Source organism: Phoca vitulina, unplaced genomic scaffold (genome assembly GCF_004348235.1).
Source record: "Phoca vitulina isolate PV1807 unplaced genomic scaffold, GSC_HSeal_1.0 scaffold29, whole genome shotgun sequence".
In the NCBI taxonomy this organism is placed as follows: Eukaryota; Metazoa; Chordata; class Mammalia; order Carnivora; family Phocidae; genus Phoca; species Phoca vitulina.
Window position 1 is genome coordinate 14,569,257 of NW_022589732.1, and position 23,516 is coordinate 14,592,772.

The 23,516-nt window shown below is 40.2% G+C and overlaps 1 protein-coding gene across 3 annotated transcripts in view; it reads left to right on the forward strand.

Moving 5' to 3' along the window:
- VCL (vinculin) overlaps positions 1–23,516 on the forward strand; it is a 111,951-nt gene that overhangs the window by 71,285 nt on the left and 17,150 nt on the right. For all 3 annotated transcript variants that reach the window (XM_032423528.1, XM_032423530.1, XM_032423529.1), the window contains exons 7-13: positions 4,581–4,671; positions 5,489–5,636; positions 11,851–12,004; positions 12,714–12,889; positions 15,890–16,080; positions 17,664–17,863; positions 18,992–19,120. In XM_032423528.1, coding sequence (XP_032279419.1) covers positions 4,581–4,671; positions 5,489–5,636; positions 11,851–12,004; positions 12,714–12,889; positions 15,890–16,080; positions 17,664–17,863; positions 18,992–19,120 — 1,089 coding nt within the window. The remainder of the gene's footprint in view (positions 1–4,580; positions 4,672–5,488; positions 5,637–11,850; positions 12,005–12,713; positions 12,890–15,889; positions 16,081–17,663; positions 17,864–18,991; positions 19,121–23,516) is intronic.

The following is a 23,516-nucleotide window of genomic DNA, read 5'->3' on the forward strand; positions in this document are numbered from 1 at the left end:
CCCACTATGTGAGCTTCTTAATGAGTCTTAGAGTGTTTTATTTTAGCAGCTAATACAGTAAAGGACTTATCTCTTGGAGTTTGAGATAAATAGTTAATTCAGGCATTTATGATATTTTAGCCCCTCCCCTCAAATTGGAGAAAAGCCCGAAATGTTAAAACAATTGACATTTCCCTTCTGATCCAAGTGATCTTTCAGTTGGTACATCTGATGGTCTGCACATAGGTGGCATTGAATTTTAGAGCTGGGAAGGTTTTCTTAAAGATGAGGAACTGAAGCCTGGGAGGGTAACTTACCTGAAGTCTCAGGGGTAGACAACTTTCTTTTGTCACTTCAGTGTAGTTTGTAAGATTTTGTTCTACTGCCCAGTATATTCTTTCCAGAAACATCTTTGTTTAAAACACTGATGAAGGGGTAGAAATGCCATCAGGAATGGAACAGAGTGTGGAGTGTGGGGAGGGGAGGTGTCCGTGGGAAAAGGGAGAGTAGGTTGGGCAGCAAACAAGAGGGAGTCCTTAGTCCCTTATTGAAAATTTTCTAGAAGCTGGCATTGTAGGACCTCACTTTTTCTTCTGAAGTTCCCTTTGATTATCTCTAGGAGGAACTCCGTGGTTCTCAGTACTATTCAGTGTTCTTTAGATCTAATTCTATATTACGTTTCAGGAGTGTTTCAGTTCCTGGGAGAGCATGTAAAAAGGAGTTCTTTTTTTTTTTTTTTAAAGATTTTATTTATTTATTTGACAGAGAGAGAGACAGCGAGAGAGGGAACACAAGCAGGGGGAGTGGGAGAGGGAGAAGCAGGCCTCCCGTGGAGCAGGGAGCCCGATGCAGGGCTTGATCCCAGGACCCTGGGATCATGGCCTGAGCTGAAGGCAGGCGCTTAACATCCCAGGCGCCCCTAAAACGGAGTTCTTTTAAGGTTGTCCTTCCACCTTTTGGTGTGCGTGGGACAGAGCCAAACCAGTGTGGTTTTTTCATTTAAAACCTGAACTCCTCTAAGAGTTTTACTGTAAAAGGGACCTTGGGGGAGGTGACCAGATCCCTACCAGCTGTCCCCAAAGCTGCAGGCCTAGATCTGGTCTTTTTTTTACACTCAATCTTAAGAACAACAACAACAACAACAACAACAAAAACCCAGAGAAGAGATTGATGGAGACTTTTCTCTTTCCCAAATTTGAGATTTTACAGAGAAAATACTCAAATAAAGATGTTTTTTTCTCTTGTGTTTCATACCCAGATTGTACTCTGGGCACTTAGGCCTGACATGGTTTAACTGAAAGCTTTGTGATACATGGTATGGATGACCATGGGGTTATGGTTATTTTCACTCTTTATAAATATATCTCAAAATTGACTTCTAGTCTTAGTTGTTCAGTGAATTGGTTTGTAAGCATATCCAGTATTAATATACTTCTTATGCTGCTTATGACAGTTCTGTCAATTCCATAATAAATACTGCCCTTCAAAAGAAGTATATATGAGATTCTTAGAAGACCAAAATATCTGTTCCCATGGACGTTTTTTATTTTAATAGATATGACATTAAAGTGTAATGTGTTTAAATGAGTATTCAAAACTTGTTCTGTTCCAGAAAGAATCTAAGGTGGTCCTTTCAGTTATTGTTTTAAATCATCAAAGTTGTCTAAAATTCATGCTATTAAAAACTTTGGTAACTAAAATTCCCAGTTTAAAAAATGCAGCTTCATTTCAATTTTGCCGTGGGTCATTTTTAGGGGAAAATGAGCACCTCTTAATTTTAACTTATTGAGGTCACATCATTTCCCACTCAGGAGTAAATTACTCACTTCCTGAGAATTAGATTCTTTCCTTGAAGTGTGGTGGCCATTCATACTTTATTAGGGAGAAAAAAAGCAATGATTTTTGAGGATACTGAATAGAGCAAAGCTACTTTTTTCATTATGTTTCAGTCATTTTGGGGCAATGAAGAATAAAATAAGTCATTTTGGGTAGTGAGGATTAGGATTTTGATTTCTAGAGCTTATTTTCTGGTCAGTATTAACCAAAGCCAAAATCAAAAAGGCAAAGGCTTGCTGACTATTACAAAGGGTTAGAAGAATCTTCAGCAACTCTTCTTGGTAAAAGAAAAAATTCACGAATTTCATTTAATATAAAATAGATAGGTTTGGTGTCAGCAAACCTGAGATCAGTTGGGTTTGTAGGACTGAGTCCTTGTTTCTTAATTTGTAAAATTAAATTATATTTAAATTTGAGATTCAGTGAAGTAATGAGGGGAAACAATACCTAAAACAGAACCTAACACGGAAGAAATCCTCAATTAAAGTTAGTTTCCAAACTAGTAGCCTTGTCTCTTTTTGATTTTTTTTTTTTTTTAAGTAGGCTCCACATCCAACGTGGGGCTCGAACTCATGACCCCGTGATCAAGAGTTGCATGCTCTACTGACTGAGCCAGCCAGGCGCCCCCAAATAGTAGCCTTTAATTCTAGAGTAGACACACAAAGTATTTGATCTTTGTTCCCCTTGAATTTAGATTTTTGAAATGAAATCAATCTCCAGTTTTTTTCACTCTAAAAAATAATAATGTATTAGAGAAATGGTTAACAGATTTTAAATTATTTTTACATGGATATAATTTCTCTTTAGAGTATGCACATACTTCCCTAATAAGAGATTGTGAAGTTTTTTTTTTTCCTGTACCTAGACAAAGTACTGTAACTTGTGTTAGACCCTAAGGGCTATCTAGTTCTCTGAGGTTGGGATTTGCCTCAGCCTCTTTAAACAGGTATTGGTTTGGGCCTTGCTAATCTGGCATCAAGTGAAAGCTGACTTTTAAAGGCAGGGTTTGCTGTGCACATTAATGTAGGACAGGATGGAGGAGGAGTAGATATTTAAGCCATTTGAGAATGAAAGCACTTAAAAAATGCCATTTGTCTACTTGCACTGATTACAAATGGATTTCAAAATAGATAGTCTCTGCCTTCTATTGAGAGATAGCCTCCATAATTCCATATAACTTGATAATAAAAAATATTTTGTTTACATTTTTTTCAGTAATTTAGTTCATTTCTCTTTAGTTGCTGTGACTGAGAATTTTGCTATTTAGAGCCTTTGATAGCCAAGGTTAAAACAATCTGTATCTGTTTAGATCGGGAAGGCGGAAATCCTAAAGCTGAGAGTCCTTATAGTTTGCATAGGTACGTGGGAAAAGCTGTGGTCAGGCTGCTGACCTTAAGCCTCTGAGCGCTGCCTGCACTTATTTTGTCCTAGTGCTGGGTCTTGTTTGGATTAGAAGTGGGGATGCTCCTTGTGCCCCCGTGTGGAAGAGTAGTGATACAACACCTTTAAGAACCCCAGTTTTGCAGGACTGGAAAGTGAAGAAAAGTTAGGGATTCAGGGCATTGCCTAGAATTTCAGAGGTTAACTCTGCGCTTCCATGCACAGAACTCTGTAAGAGCCAGTTCCCTAGAGCAGAAGGGAGTTCAGCTGTCTTTTTGTTTTGTTTTATTTTATTTTATTTTATTTTATTTTATATTTTAGAGAGAGACAGAAAGAGAGTGTGAGTGGGTGGAGGGGCAGAGCGAGAGGGGGAGAAAGAATCCCAAGCAGACTCGGTGTTGAGCGTGGAGCTCAACTTGGGGCTTGATCCCAGGACCCTGTGATCAAGACCTGAGCTAAAATTCAAGAGACAGACACTTAACTGACTAAGCCACCCACTCATTTATCTTTTAAGGTGTTTACATAGAGATTTACGAGATAGCCTGTCGGTTGTGAGGGTGAACACATGAGTATTTATTATATTGTTCTCTACATTTTTCTATATTTTAAAAACTTCATCAAACAGTTGGTGTATTTTTAGTCTGCTTCAGCTTGTCATGCTGTGTCCCGGGTTTAATGCTAGCCACCATGAATCCTGATTGCAAACAATCAACTGAGACCCACTTATTTTATCCTGCCTCTTCTTCTGGGTTAGGATGGTAAGGGAGCTAAGAATGAGGAGGATGAGGAGGATGGCAGGGAAGGCCAGAATAACACTTCTTTCTTGCGTTACATGGAGCGGTTTATTTGTGGAATTAAAACTAAATTGCTAGATTAAAATTCTCAATTTTTTTCCAAGCAGTAGTTCCAAGTTTCTCGGGTTAATTCAGTATAGCGAAGCATCATCCAGTGTTTGTGTATTTCAGAGCGAGATGTAAGAGAACTGTGATTTGTGGCGCCACGTGCTAATGAGGCTTCCCGGATGCAGGGAGGGCTGTGCCAGGGCTGCGGCAGATGAATGTGGAGTGGAAGGCTGATAATGAGGCATGTGACAACAGGGCTTTTTCCTGCTGCAGACATAAAGCATCTCTTGGCTTGAGTGATTCTTACCAGTGTTCACAGTTTAGCAATAGATCAGAAAACAAAATAGAATTAACTGAAGATTTGCATGCACCATGCTGCATTTTGACAGAAATAAGCATTCTGGTGTGATGAGAGTATTTTCAAGGCTGTTGTAGGACTACCTTAGCTACTGTATGTTAAGTGCTGTAACTTTTTCCCTGTCTTACTGTGTATCATGGTATCTCCATTTTTGCAAAGAAAATAATTGTATTTCTCTTCAAAAGGACACTGAAGCCATGAAGAGAGCATTGGCCTCGATAGACTCCAAACTGAACCAGGCCAAAGGTTGGCTCCGTGATCCCAGTGCCTCCCCAGGTAATCCTCTGGTTCTTCTTTTCCGATGGATACAGTAACAAGCTAAAAATCAAGCAAAGAAAAGAAAGAAGTCTTCCCATAATCTCATAATCCTGAGATAACTACTGCAACATTTAGGGGCATACTCCATATTCTGATAGTTTTGACTAATTGAAGCATTACTGGTCCTTAAAAGGATGAAGGACAAAGACTAATCACCTCTCATCATGGAGGAATTAGCCAAGCTGAACTGGGCATTCTTTGCCAGATTATTGGTTCACTTCTTCTCTGAATCAGAAAGGTAATTATTTTGAATAGAAAACTCTTATAGTTCCCATTGGGCAGATTCCATTTATGTCAACAAAGTAATTTAATTAAGCAGATTAAATGATGATGCCAATAAGAATTGGAAAGCAAAGTTGACTTATGTAAAGACCCAAATGGGTTATTGAGCTAGGTTTTATGGATTCTCTAATCTAATATTCAGTTTTAGATTAATATTTGAATGAATGTGAAAAGCCTAATGGAGGTTAGAGGTGCTAAGTAGTATTAAATAAGTAGAGCCTATTTTCATCATCCATATTCTTACCACAACCTGCTTATCATCTTCAGATGGGTATGATTCCAAGTATCTTTTTTAGAAGTATCTGTGGTTGAAACCTCACCCTCTGGTTTAAGGGCACTGCTTGGCTGTTAGTGATCAGATGTATTGTCTTCTATTCACTTGTCTTGCTGTTTAAAATCATCCATTCCTTCATGAATGAAATGACTTGTAAAGCATCCTTCCTAAATAATTAATGCATCAACAGTGTAGATATTGAATATCTCTTTATTTTAGGGGATGCCGGTGAGCAGGCCATCAGACAGATCTTAGATGAAGCTGGAAAAGTTGGTGAGCTCTGTGCAGGCAAAGAACGCAGGGAGATCCTGGGAACCTGTAAAATGCTGGGGCAGATGACTGATCAAGTGGCTGACCTCCGAGCCAGGTAAAGTTCCTCTGCTCTTACACAAGTTAGGTAACGGATCGGATGGAACTCCTGACAGAGTGATTCAGAGAGCAAGTCTCTGCTAATTATACTGTGTTCTTTTTGACTAATGGCTAACACAGATCATTATATTCTATTCTTTTGAGATTGAAGTGAACTTTTCCTTTGATGAACTTTTAAAATAGGCAGATGCCTTGTAGTAAAGTTGAAATTGAAATAGAAATTTGGTATCTTAGTTTCTAGCCATAGGCTTATGATGAATAAGGGGCAGTGGTGAAGTCTGGCATGGGTAGGCATATATTTTATGAAGGATGGGTAAAAAGAAACATAAAGAGTGAAAACATTGGAATTATTTCACATTATTTAAAAAACCAGTTAAGTCAGTTATCATGTAAGTTGGTTATTTCTAGGCTTTTTTCAGTTTCTATTTCATCATTATCCATTTGGTTTCAAAATTCTTTTACCTACTTTAAGACTTGACTTTTAGAACTTTCCCCCCTGTAAACTAAATATATATAGCTTGCTATTAGGAAAACTCAGTATAATATAGGCTTCTTTGGAACTCATCCATAGAGTCAATGAAGTTCTAAAAGATCCTCATTTTTATGGAATTTTATAATATGGGCATTAGGGAAGAATTGAAATATGCTGAGATACTAGTGTAGATGAAGTTTAATTTGGCTTCAAGAATGTCATGAAACATCTTGAGATAATTGGAATATACAGGGTCTCCATACAAACAGGCCTCAGTAACACCCCTTGACATGTTGTACACTGTTAGACCTGGTTTCAAATGTATTAACAGAATAGACTTAAGAATACAGTTCTTGGGGCACCTGGTTGGCTCAGTCGGTGGAGCGTGCGACTCTTGATCTTGGGGTTGTGAGTTTGAGCTTCATGTTGGATGTAGCGGTCACTCAAAAAAAAAATATATATATATATATATATATATATATATATATATCGTTCTTTTTTTTTTTTTTAAGTTTATTTTTTAGTAATCTCTATACCCAACGTGGGGCTCGACCCCATGACCCTGAAATCAAGAGTCACATGCTCCACTGACTGAGCCAGCCAGGTGCCCCAAGAGTACAGTTTTTAAAGGAGTGGTTCTTAACCTTTTTTGGGTCAAGATAATTTTTAAAATCTGATGAAAGCCATTAATCTGTATGTAAAAAAATGCACATAAATGTGCCCGTATAATATTACGTATAATTTCCAGAGGTTTGTGGATTCACTGTAGGCCTGGAAGCTCCAGGGGTTTCAGGTCAAGAGTCTCTACCTTGTAGGGAGAAGGAACTGCATAAGTAAATGTGATCTCATTGAGCTCAGTGAGCCTTTTTCTCCCGCTGTGAAGCAGTCTCCCCTGTCATGAGCATGACAAGAACTTTACAGAAAGGACAAAAAGAAGTTCTGTTCCCGTTCGGAGAAATGCCAAAGCCGCTTGACAAGATTCTTGGCTCTTCTCATTTCTCATTGCTGGCTCTTTTGTCTACAGCCTTTTCACAGTGTGGTAGACAGTCCTCACTTGGAATTCTCGAATACACAGTTGTATGTGTTTAGAGAAAGATGAATTTGAGCAAGAGAACAAGGTGGTTGCTGTATGGGATCGACCGTAAGTCTGTAAAGAGAAAAGGCTCGAACAGTGATGAGGAGCTATGGGCCTGCTTCCCACTGGAGCCTGCAGTGTCCTTTCCTGATGAGAGATTAGGAAGCTATCTCCCTGTTAGCCTTTCTTAAATATGCCTGGCTATTTAACATTTTAGTGGCTGAGACTCAGCAACAGTTTCCTCATTGATAAGCTTCTTTTCAGTCACCTAGGGTTTCTAGGTTGTAAGGATCTATTTTCCCTCCCATAGGACTCAGTAAACTTTTACTTTGAATGAAAAATTATGTAGCCCATAAATATTTTTACATTTTCACAGTTGGACTTTTATACTAAAAAGGTTTCTCATCATGAATTACTAGAGTTGAAGGAAAAAAGCAAATTAAATCATAAAAGGTCCCAAAAGTCTTCTGCTTTTCTGTACATAAAAGGGAAGCCTCGGGGCGCCTGGGTGGCTCAGTCGTTAAGCGTCTGCCTTGGCTCAGGTCATGATCCCAGGGTTCTGGGATCGAGCCCCGCATCGCATCGGGTTCCCTGCTCTGTGGGGAGCCTGTTTCTCCCTCTCCCACTCCCACTGCTTGTGTTCCCTCTCTCGCTGTGTCTCTCTCTGTCAAATAAATAAATAAAAATCTTTAAAAAGAAAAAAAGGGAAGCCTCAAGTACAAATGAAAGGTATATATACCTTTTATATACCTGGCAATTAATATTATTGAGTTCATTATTTCAGATATTGGTGTAGATGAAAAATAAAGATGAATTTTAAGAGGACAGATAAATGAATGACAGATCCATGCTACTATTAAGAGAAGCAACGATGTTTTGGAGTTCATCCTACAATCAGAAGCTCGGGTTAGGAAGATAAGCCTTGCCATTCTATCTGCTGATAAAGTTGCCACCCCTTAAACTTCCAGACTCGTTTTATGAGGCCACCATTACCTTGATCCCAAAACCAGACAAAGACCCCATCAAAAAGGAGAATTATAGACCAATATCCTTGATGAACATGGATGCAAAAATTCTCACCAAAATACTAGCCAGTAGGATCCAACAGTACATTAAAAGGATTATTCACCACAACCAAGTGGGATTTATCCCTGGGCTGCAAGGTTGGTTCAACATCTGCAAATCAATCAATGTGATACAATACATTAATAAAACAAAGAACAAGAACCATATGATCCTCTCAATAGATGCAGAAAAAGCATTTGACAAAGTACAGCATTCTTTCTTGATCAAAACTCTTCAGAGTATAGGGATAGAGGGTACATACCTCAATATCATAAAAGCCACCTGTGAAAAACCCACAGCAAATATCATTCTCAATGGGGAAAAACGGAGAGCTTTCCCCCTAGGGTCAGGAACATGGCAGGGATGTCCACGATCACCACTGCTATTCAACATAGTATTAGAAGTCCTAGCCACAGCAATCAGACAACAAAAAGAAATCAAAGGCATCCGAATCGGCAAAGAAGAAGTCAAACTCTCACTCTTTGCAGATGATACGATACTTTATGTGGAAAACCCAAAAGACTGCACCCCAAAACTGCTAGAACTCATACAGGAATTCAGTAAAGAGGCAGGATATAAAATCAATGCCCAGAAATCAGTGGCATTCCTATACACCAACAACAAGACAGAAGAAAGAGAAATTAAGGAGTCGATCCCATTTACAATTGCACCCAAAGCCATAAGATACCTAGGAATAAATCTAACCAAAGAGGCAAAGAATCCGTACTCAGAAAACTATAAAATACTCATGAAAGAAATTGAGGAAGACACAAAGAAATGGAAAAACGTTCCATGCTCATGGATTGGAAGAACAAATATTGTGAAGATGTCCATGCTACCTAGAGCAATCTACACATTAATGTAATCCCTAGCAAAATACCATCAGCTTTTTTCAAAGAAATGGAACAAATAATCCTAAAATTTGTATGAAACCAGAAAAGACCCCACATAGCCAGAGGAATGTTGAAAAAGAAAAGCAAAGCTGGTGGCATCATAATTCCGGACTTCAAGCTCTATTACAAAGCTGTCATGATCAAGACAGTATGGTACTGGCACAAAAACAGACACATAGATCAATGGAACAGAATAGAGAGCCCAGAAATGGACGCTCAACTCTATGGTCAACTAATCTTCGACAAAGCAGGAAAGAATGTCCAAAGGAAAAAAGATAGTCTCTTCAACAAATGGTGTTGGGATAATTGGACAGCCACATGCAGAAGAATGAAACTGGACCATTTCTTTACACTACACACAAAAATGGACTCAAAATGGTTGAAAGACCTAAATGTGAGGCAGGAGTCCATCAAAATCCTAAAGGAGAACACAGGCAGCAACCTCTTCGACCTCAGCCACAGCAGCTTCTTCCTAGAAACATCGCCAAAGGCAAGGGAAGCAAGGGCAAAAATGAACTATTGGGACTTCATCAAGATAAAAAGTTTTTGCACAGCAAAAGAAATAGTCAACAAAACCAAAAGACAACCGACAGAATGGGAGAAGATATTTGCAAATGACATATCAGCTAAAGGGCTAGTATCCAAAATCTATAAAGAACTTATCAAACTCAACACCCAAAGAATAAATAATCCAATCAAGAAATGGGCAAAAGACATGAACAGACATTTTTCCAAAGAAGACATCCAAATGGCCAACAGACACATGAAAAAGTGCTCAACATTGCTCAGCATCAGGGAAATCCAAATCAAAACCTCAATGAGATACCGCCTTACACCAGTCAGAATGGCTAAAGTTAACAAGTCAGGAAACGACAGATGTTGGCGGGGATGCAGAGAATGGGGAACCCTCCTACACTGTTGGTGGGAATGCAAGCTGGTGCAGCCATTCTGGAAAACAGTATGGAGGTTCCTCAGAAAGTTGAAAGTAGAGCTGCCCTACGACCCAGCAATTGCACTACTGGGTATTTACCCCAAAGATACAAATGTAGTGATCCGAAGGGGTACGTGCACCCCGAAGATGTGGTATACATATATACGATGGAATATTATGCAGCCATCAAAAGGAATGAAATCTTGCCATTTGCAACGACGTGGATGGAACTGGAGGGTATTATGCTGAGTGAAATAAGTCAATCAGAGAAAGACATGTATCATATGATCTCACTGATATGAGGAATTCTTAATCTCAGGAAACAAACAGGGTTGCTGGAGTGGTGGGGGATGGGAGGGATGGGGTGGCTGGGTGATAGACACTGGGGAGGGTATGTGCTATGGTGAGTGCTGTGAATTGTGTATGACTGTTGAATCACAGACCCGTACCTCTGAAACAAATAATACATTATATGTTAAAAAAAAAAAAAAAAGGAAGAAGATAGCAGGAAGGGAAAAATGAAGGGGGGAGAAATCGGAGGGGGAGACGAATCATGAGAGACTATGGACTCTGAGAAACAAACTGAGGGTTCTAAAGGGGAGGGGGATGGGGGGATGGGTTAGCCTGGTGATGGGTATTAAGGAGGGCACGTTCTGCATGGAGCATTGGGTGTTATACGCAAACAATGAATCATGGAACACTACATCAAAAACTAATGATGTAATGTATGGTGATTAACATAACATAAAAAAAAAAAAGTTGCCACCCCATCGTGGGGAGTTTACCAGGCTGAGTGAATTAAAAAATCTGAGCTTGCGAAAAGGTGGCAAATCTTACTTTGTTATGACTTGGAAAGTCTCTTACAAAGAGAAAACAAGTGTCTAATAATGCACATCATTTTTAGTAGCCTACCACTTCTGAGAGAGGAAAATAGTAAAATTAGTTCTTCAGGAATTTGATTGAAAAAAAAAACCCAGTTTCTTGTCAACAGTGCTTTTTTCCCCTCTGTACCAACTGGTTTTGATATTTATAGATTGCATAGGAGTGGAAGGTAGACATTTAAGATTCTTATTAGGTTTATTATAATAATAATGACAGTTCAATAACAGTAGTAGTTATATATTTGTATTGCTTTATTGCCATAGTGTTTTCAAGTTTATCCTTTTGCTTGAAGCCATTGTTGGGTAAGCAGGGCAAGTATTGTTACCTACCCACTCCTCATTTTATAAGTTAGAAAGCTGAAGCCCGTTGTAAACAAGGTTCAAAGTCCCAAGAGTAAGGATTTGAACACAGATCTGCTTGGTCCTAGCGTGGTGTGCTTTCAATAACACTGTGCATGCTACCTCCTGAAACATTTTCAGTGTATACTTGCCCATAAATAAGACAATCTAATGGGATTTTTTTTCCCTAAAGCACACATTACTATGGTAACAAACCCTCCATAGCAAGAAGATCACAAGCACATTTTCCCCCTGAAGTTCAGACTTGATTATGTAATCACCATCAAGAGGAGAATCATTATTAACAAAATTTGCAGGCTGGTCTTTAAAGTGGTTATGCCATTCCAGGAAGCTAATGCATATTTTTAAAAGCAAAAGGAGAAAGTAGATGGTTTGGGTATTTTGCTTTATTTCTGCATTTTCTTGTGCTATCCCAGATGTACTGGAGGAAAGGAAAAAGACAAGCATGTTAACAGAAATGACGTATTTGTGCATCTCATGATATCTTGCCAGTAAGTATTTGAGAGAGTACAGTGACAATATCTGTTTTGAGCAGAGGACAAGGGGCCTCACCGGTGGCCATGCAGAAAGCCCAGCAGGTGTCGCAGGGTCTGGACGTGCTCACAGCAAAAGTGGAAAATGCAGCCCGCAAGCTGGAAGCTATGACCAACTCCAAGCAGAGCATTGCCAAGAAGATTGATGCTGCTCAGGTAGTAATGATGATTTTCAGGTGGGAAGTAAAAGACAAATGTTCCATAACTATTCTTCATTTCTGTCTGTCTTTCTGTCTGTCTCTCTCATTTACTGTGGGTGGATAACGGGTGTTTCTAAGTGATGACTGATTCCCAGCAATTACCAGGGTTAACACCTCTCCTCCCACCATAGGTTTAGACTTAGACTCATGTTTATCTATATTTTGAAATAGAGATCTTAATTTGAATACTCTGGTTAGTTAAAAGGAAGTACTCTGAGTACCAAGAGAATACTACTAGTTCCTGGTATAGATCACAGTACATAAAAACTGTTCTTCATCTTAGAATTCCCAACTATGTTTGGTCATAACAGTGTTAAAGGATTAAAGTTTTCCGATGCTACTCTCCTATAAAATGATTTTCAAGCGTTTCACAGAGAAACACAAATGTTTGAGAAGTTGAATTAATAAGGTGTGATTAAGTCAAAGATAAGATAAAGCTTGTGAAAATATTCTAACGGGAATGAAAAAAATCACTTAATCAATGAAGGATTGATTCGATTTTACCTGAGCTAAGAACCTATGTAAAACAATAAGAATCAGCATTGTAAAAGATCACTGGTGTGCCTTGTGATTACTTTTGAAATCTTTCTGATGGCCTTGTTGAGTTTAGAGAAATGTGGTTTATGAGATCTCAGTTTGCTTTTTTTCTGTTTCTGTGTGTGTAGAATTGGCTTGCAGATCCAAATGGTGGACCAGAAGGAGAAGAACAGATCCGAGGGGCTTTGGCTGAAGCCCGGAAAATAGCAGAATTATGTGATGATCCTAAAGAGAGAGATGACATTCTACGTTCTCTTGGGGAAATATCTGCTCTGACTTCTAAATTAGCAGATCTCCGGAGACAGTATGTATTTAATTTCTGATATTGCCCTTTAATCTCTCTTTTCTCCCCCAGGCACATAGATAGTTGAATGCTGTAGGTTAAATGCACGTATAATGCTCTTCCACTGTATTCTCGTTGATTCTGTGTGACATGGCCAGGTCAGATACTACTTCTATTTTATTATTGACATAACTGAGGTTTAATGATTTATTGCTGATCACATGGTTTTAAATGAATACATTTAGGATGCTAAGAACTCCTTTTTTGAGATCTACTTTTTAATTTCTAAGCTAGGAGTTTTCCGGCTACGTCATGTTTGTGGCATAACCGTTTCCCAGGCATATGAGGAAAATAATTTTTGTGGCTATCTAAGAAAAGATTCTGTGGAGGGAAGTGGAGGGGGGCGCAAGAAGACGCTTTCTTCTTTCCCCAGCAAGGTTATTTCTTATGTAACAGTTATAAAAGATCCTTAAATACACTGTCCTCACCACAGCTGCTGCTTTTAAAGACTTTCATGGCATCTACTTTGATTATATAGAAAAGAGGTGTTGCTTTGTTCTTTTGATTGATATGTTTCTCTCTTAAACAAACAAACTGCAGCACATGCTAAAAGAACATTAAAAAAGAGTATAACGTCAGAAGTAAAAGTTGCTTCTTGCCCACCTCAGTCCTCCAGCCACTTCTCCAGGGGTAACCGTAGTCAAGTATTTTGTGAGATTTGGCTTTTCGTTTAACTTGCATATTTCATTTCCTGTTCTTCCATGGAAGAGTACCTAACCTTTTTTCAGTGACTGGTACCTTGGAGTTCTTTCAAGCCTTACATTGACCAAGAGGACATTGTTGGTTAAGAAGGCATATCCCTGCCTAGCTGGGACTGTGAAATAGGAGATGGGTGGGAGCAGAGTAGATACACATTAGGCAGGAGGTTGTGATGGAGACCAACTTAAATAACAGCTCAAGTTTGATTATATACCAAGCTTGATCATTTGGGGATCACTGTTTTATACCCCAAAACCTTAAATTGTTTAGGTGGAGAAAATAAATAATCTGACAATTATGAAATTTAAAATATAATGTCTATACAGTTAGGTCTGTGTTCATTACTACTAACCCATTTGTATAATCTGTTTACATTCTTATTAGTTTAAAAATACTCGAAACAGAAAACTGTTTTAAAGACTGTAACACAATTCCATATACATATCGGGTACTCATTAATGTTTCATAGTGATGAAGAGAGAATTGATGGTAATGGTGTTAAGGGCAAACCTCCCTGTGTGGTCACATGCCATCATTACTTATTGCTATAACATATACATATACATAGCTTTCTGGTAGCAGGAGAGCCATGACCAGAGCCATGGTAAATACCTTCTTTGTCCAGCTTTATAATGGAGAAGGTATAGAAATTTAAAGTCACAAAGGAGTTCTTAAGAGAGTATCTAAATTAGTCATTCTGGCACGTAGACTAATATTTTCATTTTTATTGGTGAGACAGAGAAGACTAGCCTGAAGTTCTCTCTAAGTGGACTTGAGGTGTAAAATGTGTCAGACTCTGTATGTTCATAATGGTTAGAATCTGAAGTCTTTGGAGTGGGATTTTGGGGGCAGTAATCTCCCTTTGTGATATATAATGTGGTTTTCTTTTTATTTCTGTGTTGATGTTCTTGTTCAAGTTTTTTGGTTGCAAGGAACTAACTCAAGTAAAAAGTGGAAGTTTATTAGAAATATGTAGAGGTATCTAATGGAACTTAATTGTTTGAAGTATGACCAGGTCTGGTGGCAGCTCTCAGCTCCTCCCTCCATCTCTTAGTAGCTGTATGGTATGCTGTCTGCTGCACTCTGTGTGTTGATTTTGTTTATTTGGGTTCTTCGTCTAGTTTTGACCTTCCATGTCCCAAGCTTAGTATGACTTTCTAGTTGCAGATCCACCAGTAGTTGACTATGCAGTGTTTTTGAAGTATGGACCAAGGACAGCCTACCCTAGAATCAACCTGGGAAGGTTGTAAAAAATGTATACCCTGGACCCCACACCAACATACTTAATCAGAATCTCTTGATGGTGGATTTAACAATCTGCATTTAAAACTAAGATCCCAGGTGACTTTTATGCACACAGGCAGTAGGTGCCTTGCATGACTGTGGCCATGTTGTCTTTGAGTTAGATAACCAGTTCAATCAGTTATGGCAAGGACTGGAGAATTACTTGATAGCAATGTAAGTATCTAAGAGTGAGGACTTGGAGGTCAGACAGAGTGCCTGGGTTTGAATCCTGAGTCCACCAAAGGAAGTGATAGGACCTTTTAGCACCTCAGTTTTGTTTGAATAACGGGGATAATATTGGTATCTACCTCATAGGGTTGTTGTGAGGATTAAATAATATAAGAGTATTTGCAATAGTAACTGTCAGAGTTGGGACTCAAAAGACTGTACTCCTGGGCGCCTGGATGGCTCAGTGGGTTAAGTGTCTGCCTTTGGCTCAGGTCATGATCTCAGGGTCCTGGGATCAAGCCCCGAGCCAGGCTCCCTGCTCAGCGGGGTGTCTGCTTCTTCCTCTCCCTCTCCCTACCACCCCCTTTCAGCCTCCGCTCCTGCTCTCTCTCTCTCAAAAAAGAAAAAAAAAAAAAAAAGATTGTACTACTACTAGTTCTACTACAATTAGTTCTATAACTGCTTCAGCTGCTGTTACACAACATACATGGCTACTTGGGTCCACCTAGTTCCTGAGGGAACTAGCATTTTCCACGATGGCTGGCTGAGCTCAGCTAACCAAATGGTTGAGCTTGATTGAGGTAGACTGACTCAAACTCATATTTAATGTTTTAACTGGGATAATGCAATCTGAATTTAAATTATTAATTTCTTATTTTAGTGCCAAATAAACCACTCTCCTTCCAAACTAAGCTAATAACAATCATTAGCAATTTGTCATCTCATTAGCATTTGTATAGCAATTCAAACCATCTCAGTGTAAATTGTATCTGTGACAGGATGGCTTTTTTCTTTTTTTTTTCTCTTCAGGGGCAAAGGAGATTCCCCAGAGGCCCGAGCATTGGCCAAGCAGGTGGCCACAGCTCTGCAGAACCTGCAGACCAAAACCAATAGAGCTGTGGCCAACAGCAGGCCCGCCAAGGCAGCTGTCCACCTGGAGGGCAAGATTGAGCAAGCACAGCGGTGGATTGATAATCCCACAGTGGATGATCGGGGAGTTGGTAAGGCCATAAGTGCATGTACCCTCATTAAACTGGTCTCAGTGAAAATGAGCAAGTTGTTGATAGAGATCTTGTTCATCTGTAATTAGATGCAGAAGGGGTTCTGCAGTGACTGGTGAGTAAGTCATTCTACAGCGGGACTCCATTTCCAAGTGTAGCCAATATGATTCCTGTGATTTAATCAAGAAGAATTAGCAAATAAATGGTTTTGCTGTGGGCAAATAGAAAGGTCCTCAGGTTGGAATTGAAACTTTGAACTAATTATTTCCAGTCTATGTATACTTCCATTCTATTGTATTTCGATTACAGTCCTTGGAAAATACCCAGTTAAATGTAATTTTTTGAAAATAAGTAAGAGGGAGGCACTTAGCTACCGAGGTGATTTTCATTAGCGAGGGCTCCTGCATCACACAGTCACCCATAGCATTGATAACCTAGAATTTTGATTTTGGGGAGATTTTAGGGATGAATCTGTAAGAATTTAGGTCATTTTATGATAGCAAACCAGCTGAAGCTGAAAGATCTATTTACTTCATTTACTGTATTTGTTGGATAAAAAGATAAATTTTTAAATTGGTGATTCCCAGTGTTGGGGAATCAGGCAGATGTATAATTTACTGGGGGAGGAATAAATTGGTATAAACATTCTGAACAGCAATTTACTATTACGTGTTAAGAGCTTTAAAAAAGTTGATACTCATTGACTTAGCAATTTGACTTAGAGGAATTTATTATAAGAAAGAATTAGACATTTTCTAAGGAGTCACACATAAGAATGTATATAAACAGCGTAAATGTTTAATAATAAATAAATGATCAGTAATTGTAGTTAATATGATAAAATATTACATAGATTTTTAGATCATGATTTTTTTAAGAATATTCAGTGATATGGAAAAATGCTCCCCTTAAATAAAAAAAGCGAGGCATAAAAGTTAATGTAAAGTGTGATCTCAATTTTGTAAAAGAGAAATGTGTATTTGTATAGGAATGTGCGATACATTAAAAAAGACTGGAAGATTTGCAATAACGTGGATCTGGATCTAGAGGGTATAATGCTAAGTGAAATATGTCAATCAGAGAAAGACAAATACCATATGATTTCACTCATGTGTAGAATTTAAAAAACAAACGAACAAAGAAATTGAGACAAACCAAAAAAAAACCAGACTTAACCATAGAGAACAAATCAATGGTTACCAGAGGGGAGGTTGGGATGGGTGAAACAGGTGAAGGGGATTAAGAGTACACGTAACAGTGATGAGCACTGAGTAATGTATAGAATTGTCGAATCACTGTATTGTACACCTGAAACTGATATAACACTGTGAACTATACCGGAATTAAAATTAAATAAATAAATACTAGTAGAATAATTTTTCAGAAGACCGGAAGGAAATGTTCAACTGTATCAGTCTCTGAGGATTATGGGTGGATAACCTATTCTTATTTATGCTTTTCTGAATCTCATAAATTTTTCTATTGTTAGGGGCAAAAACCAACAACACAGTAGTTTAGCACAATGGCACTGCAGTTGCCTTCTCTGGGTCTATGTGAGTTACAGTGTTTTCCTCTGGATCCAGGTCAGGCTGCCATCCGGGGGCTTGTGGCCGAAGGGCATCGTCTGGCTAATGTCATGATGGGGCCGTATCGCCAAGATCTTCTTGCAAAGTGTGACCGTGTGGACCAGCTGACGGCCCAGCTGGCTGACCTGGCTGCCAGAGGGGAAGGAGAGAGTCCTCAGGCGAGAGCCCTTGCCTCTCAGCTCCAAGACTCCTTAAAGGTACAACTTTGGAGCACATATCACGACATTTCTCTGCTTACTGTTATTGACAGACTAGGGAGAGAGGGAGATTTTTAAAATACATAATTTCTTGAGACTAGGGAAAGTGAAGAGTGGATCGAGGAGGATATAAGGAAGTCCAGAGTTTATTAGGAGAAAGCTCATCTGTGTTTGACGACAGCTGAAGTTTTTCAAGTTTCAGTCCAGTGGGAACACTTTCGTGATATTTGCTCTACCAGGTGTCACCTGTACTTCTTTATTTGGTCCATATTTTTCTTAACATGGACTCCCTTTTTAAACTTAAGTGGATCTATTTAAAAGAAAACTTTGTAATAATCTTGAAATCATGAGCTTGATGAGCTAGTTATATTTTTCCTAGTATTCTTTAAAAGAGAACGTGTAATTATTAAAATCAGAACACTGGCCTATCTAACACCTAAAATCATCTCAGGTATCCATGAGCCACCCACCTTGAGACACAATGGCAGTGACCGAGAAGAGACTTCTTTGTGTAAATCCAGAAAACTTAGGTTGGACTAACAGGAGCCTTTTCACGACTTCTAAGAATCCTCTTTAGACCCATCTTAAGAAATGGATATGTAGACTGGTTACCAAAGTTTTTCTAGAAATTTAACTGAAAAAACATGTATCCAAAAAAATTCCCATCCTTAAATTCTTTACTCTTAATGTGAGAAAATGCTTAGAAATTTGGCACTGCATCCACCAAACGACCCTTACCATTTCTATGGTCATTATCAGGCTCCTCCAGCATTGGGAGTGGTGAGGAACTCTTCCATTTCAGAGTCTTCTTTGGGTTCTGTCCCGTGAATCTCAGTATCATTTCTTAGAAGCCAAGAAAGGAAGTAAGATTTCTTGTTTGGGTGGAGCAGTCTCCAGGGAAATGTGGGTCCTGTCTTAGCCTCCCTACCACAGGCTGATCTCTTGAGGGCGGGATTCATCTCTTAAACCTGCTCCATGCTGGCTTAGTGCTTTGTACGTAGTTGATAGTACATACTTACTGAATGAAAGAGCATATGAATGGATGAATGTGTCACTGACATGAGGACATTGGCAGATGTGCTTTTTGGACATTTTTGGTAATTTTTATTCATAAACAATGTTTTTAAGGATCTGAAAGCCCGGATGCAGGAGGCGATGACTCAGGAGGTATCAGATGTTTTCAGCGATACCACAACTCCCATCAAGCTGCTGGCGGTGGCGGCCACGGCGCCTCCTGATGCTCCCAGTAGGGAGGAAGTGGGTATCTGAGGTCTTTCATTTCTTCTGTTGGCCAGACGTGTGTACACACACACACACACACACACATTTATATCTATTTGTATATTTGTAAAGGTAAAATGTGATTTCTGTGTGCATGGGGGGCAGTGGTTGGGAAATTGTGGACGAAGGGTGGAAGGGCAGGGGAGGGAAGGCCTTGCCCCCTCTTCCTCAGTCACCAGGTGTATCAGTCAGGAGTGTCTGTAGGACTTGTCTTTAGTCATAAGCTGTAGAAGACCTGCCTCTCAGAGACAAAAGCCACTGGGTTTTCTTTTTATTGTGTAAAAAGAAACATGGAGATAGGTAGCCCTTGAGACCATGAGAGCTGCCACGTCTGGGATTTTCTTGGTCTTTTCCTGATGGTGTGAGACTGGCTGTTACAACCCCACGCATCATGTTCAGGACGGTAAGAAATGAGGGATAGGGCACTCCAGTCCCAACTGTCCCTTTTATTAGGACATTTTATTCTCAACAGAGAAGTCAGGGCAGTCCTTTTAAATGATTTGATGTCATTCTTCTACTCAACCCCTTCCATCAACTCCTTTCTGTCCCCGAGAGAAGCCAGAGTCCTTACAATGACGGTAAAGCCAGTGATGTGCTTAGGGCAGCACTCCAGGAAAAAAGTCTAAAACCCAGAAAGCCCTGGTTTGTCATGTTTGTTTATTTCCCTGACGTAAATATTCCCATGGTGGCTGTCTCCACGTGGGGTCACTGAACGCAGACTTGGGAAGAGACGGGCACATTTGGCTCTGAGGGGCTGGTGGGAGTTGTGACCTCGGCTTCAGCTCACCACTGCATCTGGTTCGCTCGGGTCCTACCACCCTCACCCCTCACACGCCTCGGTCTACACTGACCGCCTTGTGCTGTATTCCCAGTCTGCCCTGTTTATGCTTACCGCGTTCTAACGTTGCAGCCGTTGTGTTTGTTCTCTCTGATCCTCCCATAGAGAATTATTTGTATTATTCATTCCCTTTCGTCAGTGCCTACTGAAATGTCACTTTTGGGTCACTGCCTAATATACAAGCTCTCCCCCCCACCCCAGGGATTTCCTAATCTCCATATCCGACTTCTCTCCTCAGCATTTTTCAACATTTGACATGTTTACCTCAGTTCTTGTTTGTCTCTCTCCCTCACATTATTAGCATGAAAGGCCATGCAGGCGAGGAGTTTGTTTTGTCCTACTTTATTCCCAGTTCTTTCTTAAGATTTTATTTATTTATTTGAGAGTGGGTGAGAGAGAGAGAGAGAGCAAGCGAGAGCATGAGGGGGGAGTTGCACAGGAAGAGGGAGAAGCAGACTCCTCGCTGAGCAGGGAGACTAACGCGGGACTTGATCCCAGGACTCTGGGATCATGACCTGAGTCGAAGGCAGATGCTTAACCGACTGAGCCACCCAGGCGCCCCTTTATTCCCAGTTCTTTTTAAAAAAATTTTGTTATTTTTTTTAATTTAAATTCAATTAGCCAACATATAGAAACATCATTAGTTTCAGATGTAGAGTTCAGTAATTCATCAGTTGCATATAATACCCAGTGCTCCTCACATCACATACCCTTCTTAATGCCCGTCACCCAGTTACCCCATCCCCCTCCCCCCTCCCCTCCAGCAGCCCTCAGTTTCTTTCCCATAGTTAAGAGTCTCTCATGGTTTGTCTCCCTCTCTGATTTCTTCCCATTCCATTTCCCCCCCTTCCCCTATGATCCTCTGCACTGTGTCTTATATTCCTCATATGAGTGAAATCATATGATAATTGTCTTTCTCTGATTGACTTATTTCATTTAGCATAATACCCTCCAGTTCCATCCACGTCGATATAAATGGTACGATTTCATCCTTTCTGATGGCTGAGTAATATTCCATTGTATGTATATACCACATCTTCTTTATTCATTCACCTGTCAGTGGACATCTTGGCTCAGAAACAGACAAATTAATGGAACAGAACAGAGAACCCAGAAATGGACCTTCAACTAATCTTCGACAAAGCAGGAAAGAATATTCCCAGTTCTTTTTTTTTTTTTTTTTTAAAGATTTTATTTATTTATTTGAGAGAGAGAGAGAGAGAAACAGCATGAGAGAGGAGAGGGTCAGAGGGAGAAGCAGGCTCCCCGCTGAGCCGGGAGCCCGATGTGGGACTCGATCCCAGGACTCTGGGATCATGACCTGAGCTGAAGGCAGTCGCTTAACCAACTGAGCCACCCAGGCGCCCAGAATATTCCCAGTTCTTAAAACAATGCCTGGCACATTGTTTTTGCTGAATGAATAAAAGTAAAGGCTTTCCCAGAAATCCTCCAGGAGACGTTTGCTTATGTTTCATAAGCTGCTCCAGCTGTAGAGGAATCTAGGAAAGCAAGTCTTGGCAGCAAAGAAGAAGGGGTTGTTGGGTCAGGCACCTAAGACCAGGTAGAATTGGTGGGTGGAGGTTTGTGTAATTCTTATTTGCTGATGACCCTCATTTCTTTCTCTGGCCTAGGTCATGGCGCAGTTCAGCTCATGGTCCCCTTGAACTAGGATGATTTGCTGTTCTTTTCCTTCCAGAGTTCTCTGAGTTTTAGACTAGTAGATCAAAGTCTCCACTGGTTCATTGATACGTCAGCTTGTGTTGTCCACCTATTCTCTCTCTCTCTCTCTCTCTCTCGGAAATTTGTGAGTTGCCATTGACTCTTCCCACACCAATAAATAACTAAGGCAAGCTAATTTGATCTCACAAACAGTTCTTGAATCCTTTACATTTTCCATTCATGTTGCTCCAGCTCTCGTTCTGATCCCTGTCCCCTGCTGTCTTAAATGACTACACAGCTGTGACTGGACTTTGAATCTGTCACTCGGCCACCAATAAAATAAAAATACAGATTTGACCCTATTTTTACTGCTCAGCCTTTTATCCTTTGTCATAGGATAAAGCCAGAGTGCTAGGATCTGCTCCTGCTACTCTCTCTCTCTACCTGTTTCCCACAAACCCCTGCCTCTCAGTTCATGCCCCAGCAGTATTTAATTGCTTATAGTTTCCTGCAGACTCTGTCCCTTTCCCCTTTCCATGTCTTGTTCTTTTTGTCTCTAATTATCTTTTCCTTCTTTTTTGGCTAGTTCCTATTTATCCTTTATCCTTTCATCCTTTACTTCCTGGATAGGTTTAAGCGCCTTTCCTTTTGCTCCCAGGATATCAGTGCTTAGCTTTATGATTGTACATAGTACACTCTATTGTAAGTATCTGCTTATGGACCTTTTGTGCATCTCAAGGATGTGAGCTCCTGAGATGCAGAAATTGTGCCTTATTAATTTTTGTATCTTCAGCGCCTACTCCAGGGTCTGGCACATAGTAGGTGCTCAGTAATTTTGACTGAATGATAAGAAAAGTGGGCTGAACAGCCAGTTAAATCAGAGGGAGGAGCAGACAGGGCTGGAACTGGGATGATTAACTAGGGTAAGCGAAAGCCTTGTAGATCCAGAGTGTGGGAGACCAGCGAAGATAAGAAACAAGGACTGAGGCTAGGAGAAGGGGACTAGGAGATCAGAGATTTAGACAGAGATTCTGAGCATTAAATGGCAAGAACCCAGGTGACTGAACGGAAACAAGAAGCCAATGTGGAGAAAAGACTTGAGTGGGTCAACACAGCACCCTGGCAATGCGAGTGGAGCCTGCTCTTGAGCCAGGAGACCTTTAGAGCTTTAGAGGTGGTCTGCCAGGAGCTAGAGCTGGTCTCCGAGTAGGGCAGGCAGACCCTCAGGAGGAGGCAAAGAAGAGGAGGGATCCTGCCAGGCCGGTCCTGACATGCTCTGGGTAGAGTGTAAACCTGACCCAGCACTGTTTGGGATGCCTTGTATTTTCAAGCATTGTTACCCAAACAAGTTGACAGAAGGTCTTTTGTCATTTTATCTGAGTTAAATAGTCCCCTTCATTGTATGCAACCTTGCATAGTAACCGCATCAAAGGAAAAGCTAACTTTTTAAAAAATTTGAGAGATGAATGAACAATTCAGAAGATGGTTTTGTATTTGGGGTAATAAAAATCAGCCTTCCTTGCCCTGATGTCAGGCCTGAGCGTGAGCACCAGCTATCATTTTTCCCATGGAGGTCAGGGGCAGAGTTTTTACAACATTAATGGTAATGGATATGTGAGGGCTGCCGCCTTGAGGAGGGTGGAGTACAGCTTAGGACTGTGGATATTCTTGAGTTTTTCATGTACCCAGCCACCTACCCTGGAGCCTGGAGTGGGCTTGTCTGTCTTCTTCAAACCACAGGATAAGACTTTTGGGAACAGGGATTTTTGAAGTCTTCACATTCTCTGAACTCCTTGTTGCAGACCACACAGCGCCGTGTGTCCTGTCTGCACTTGGTAAGCGTCGGTTGAACAGAAATTCAAGTGTGTGTGCGTG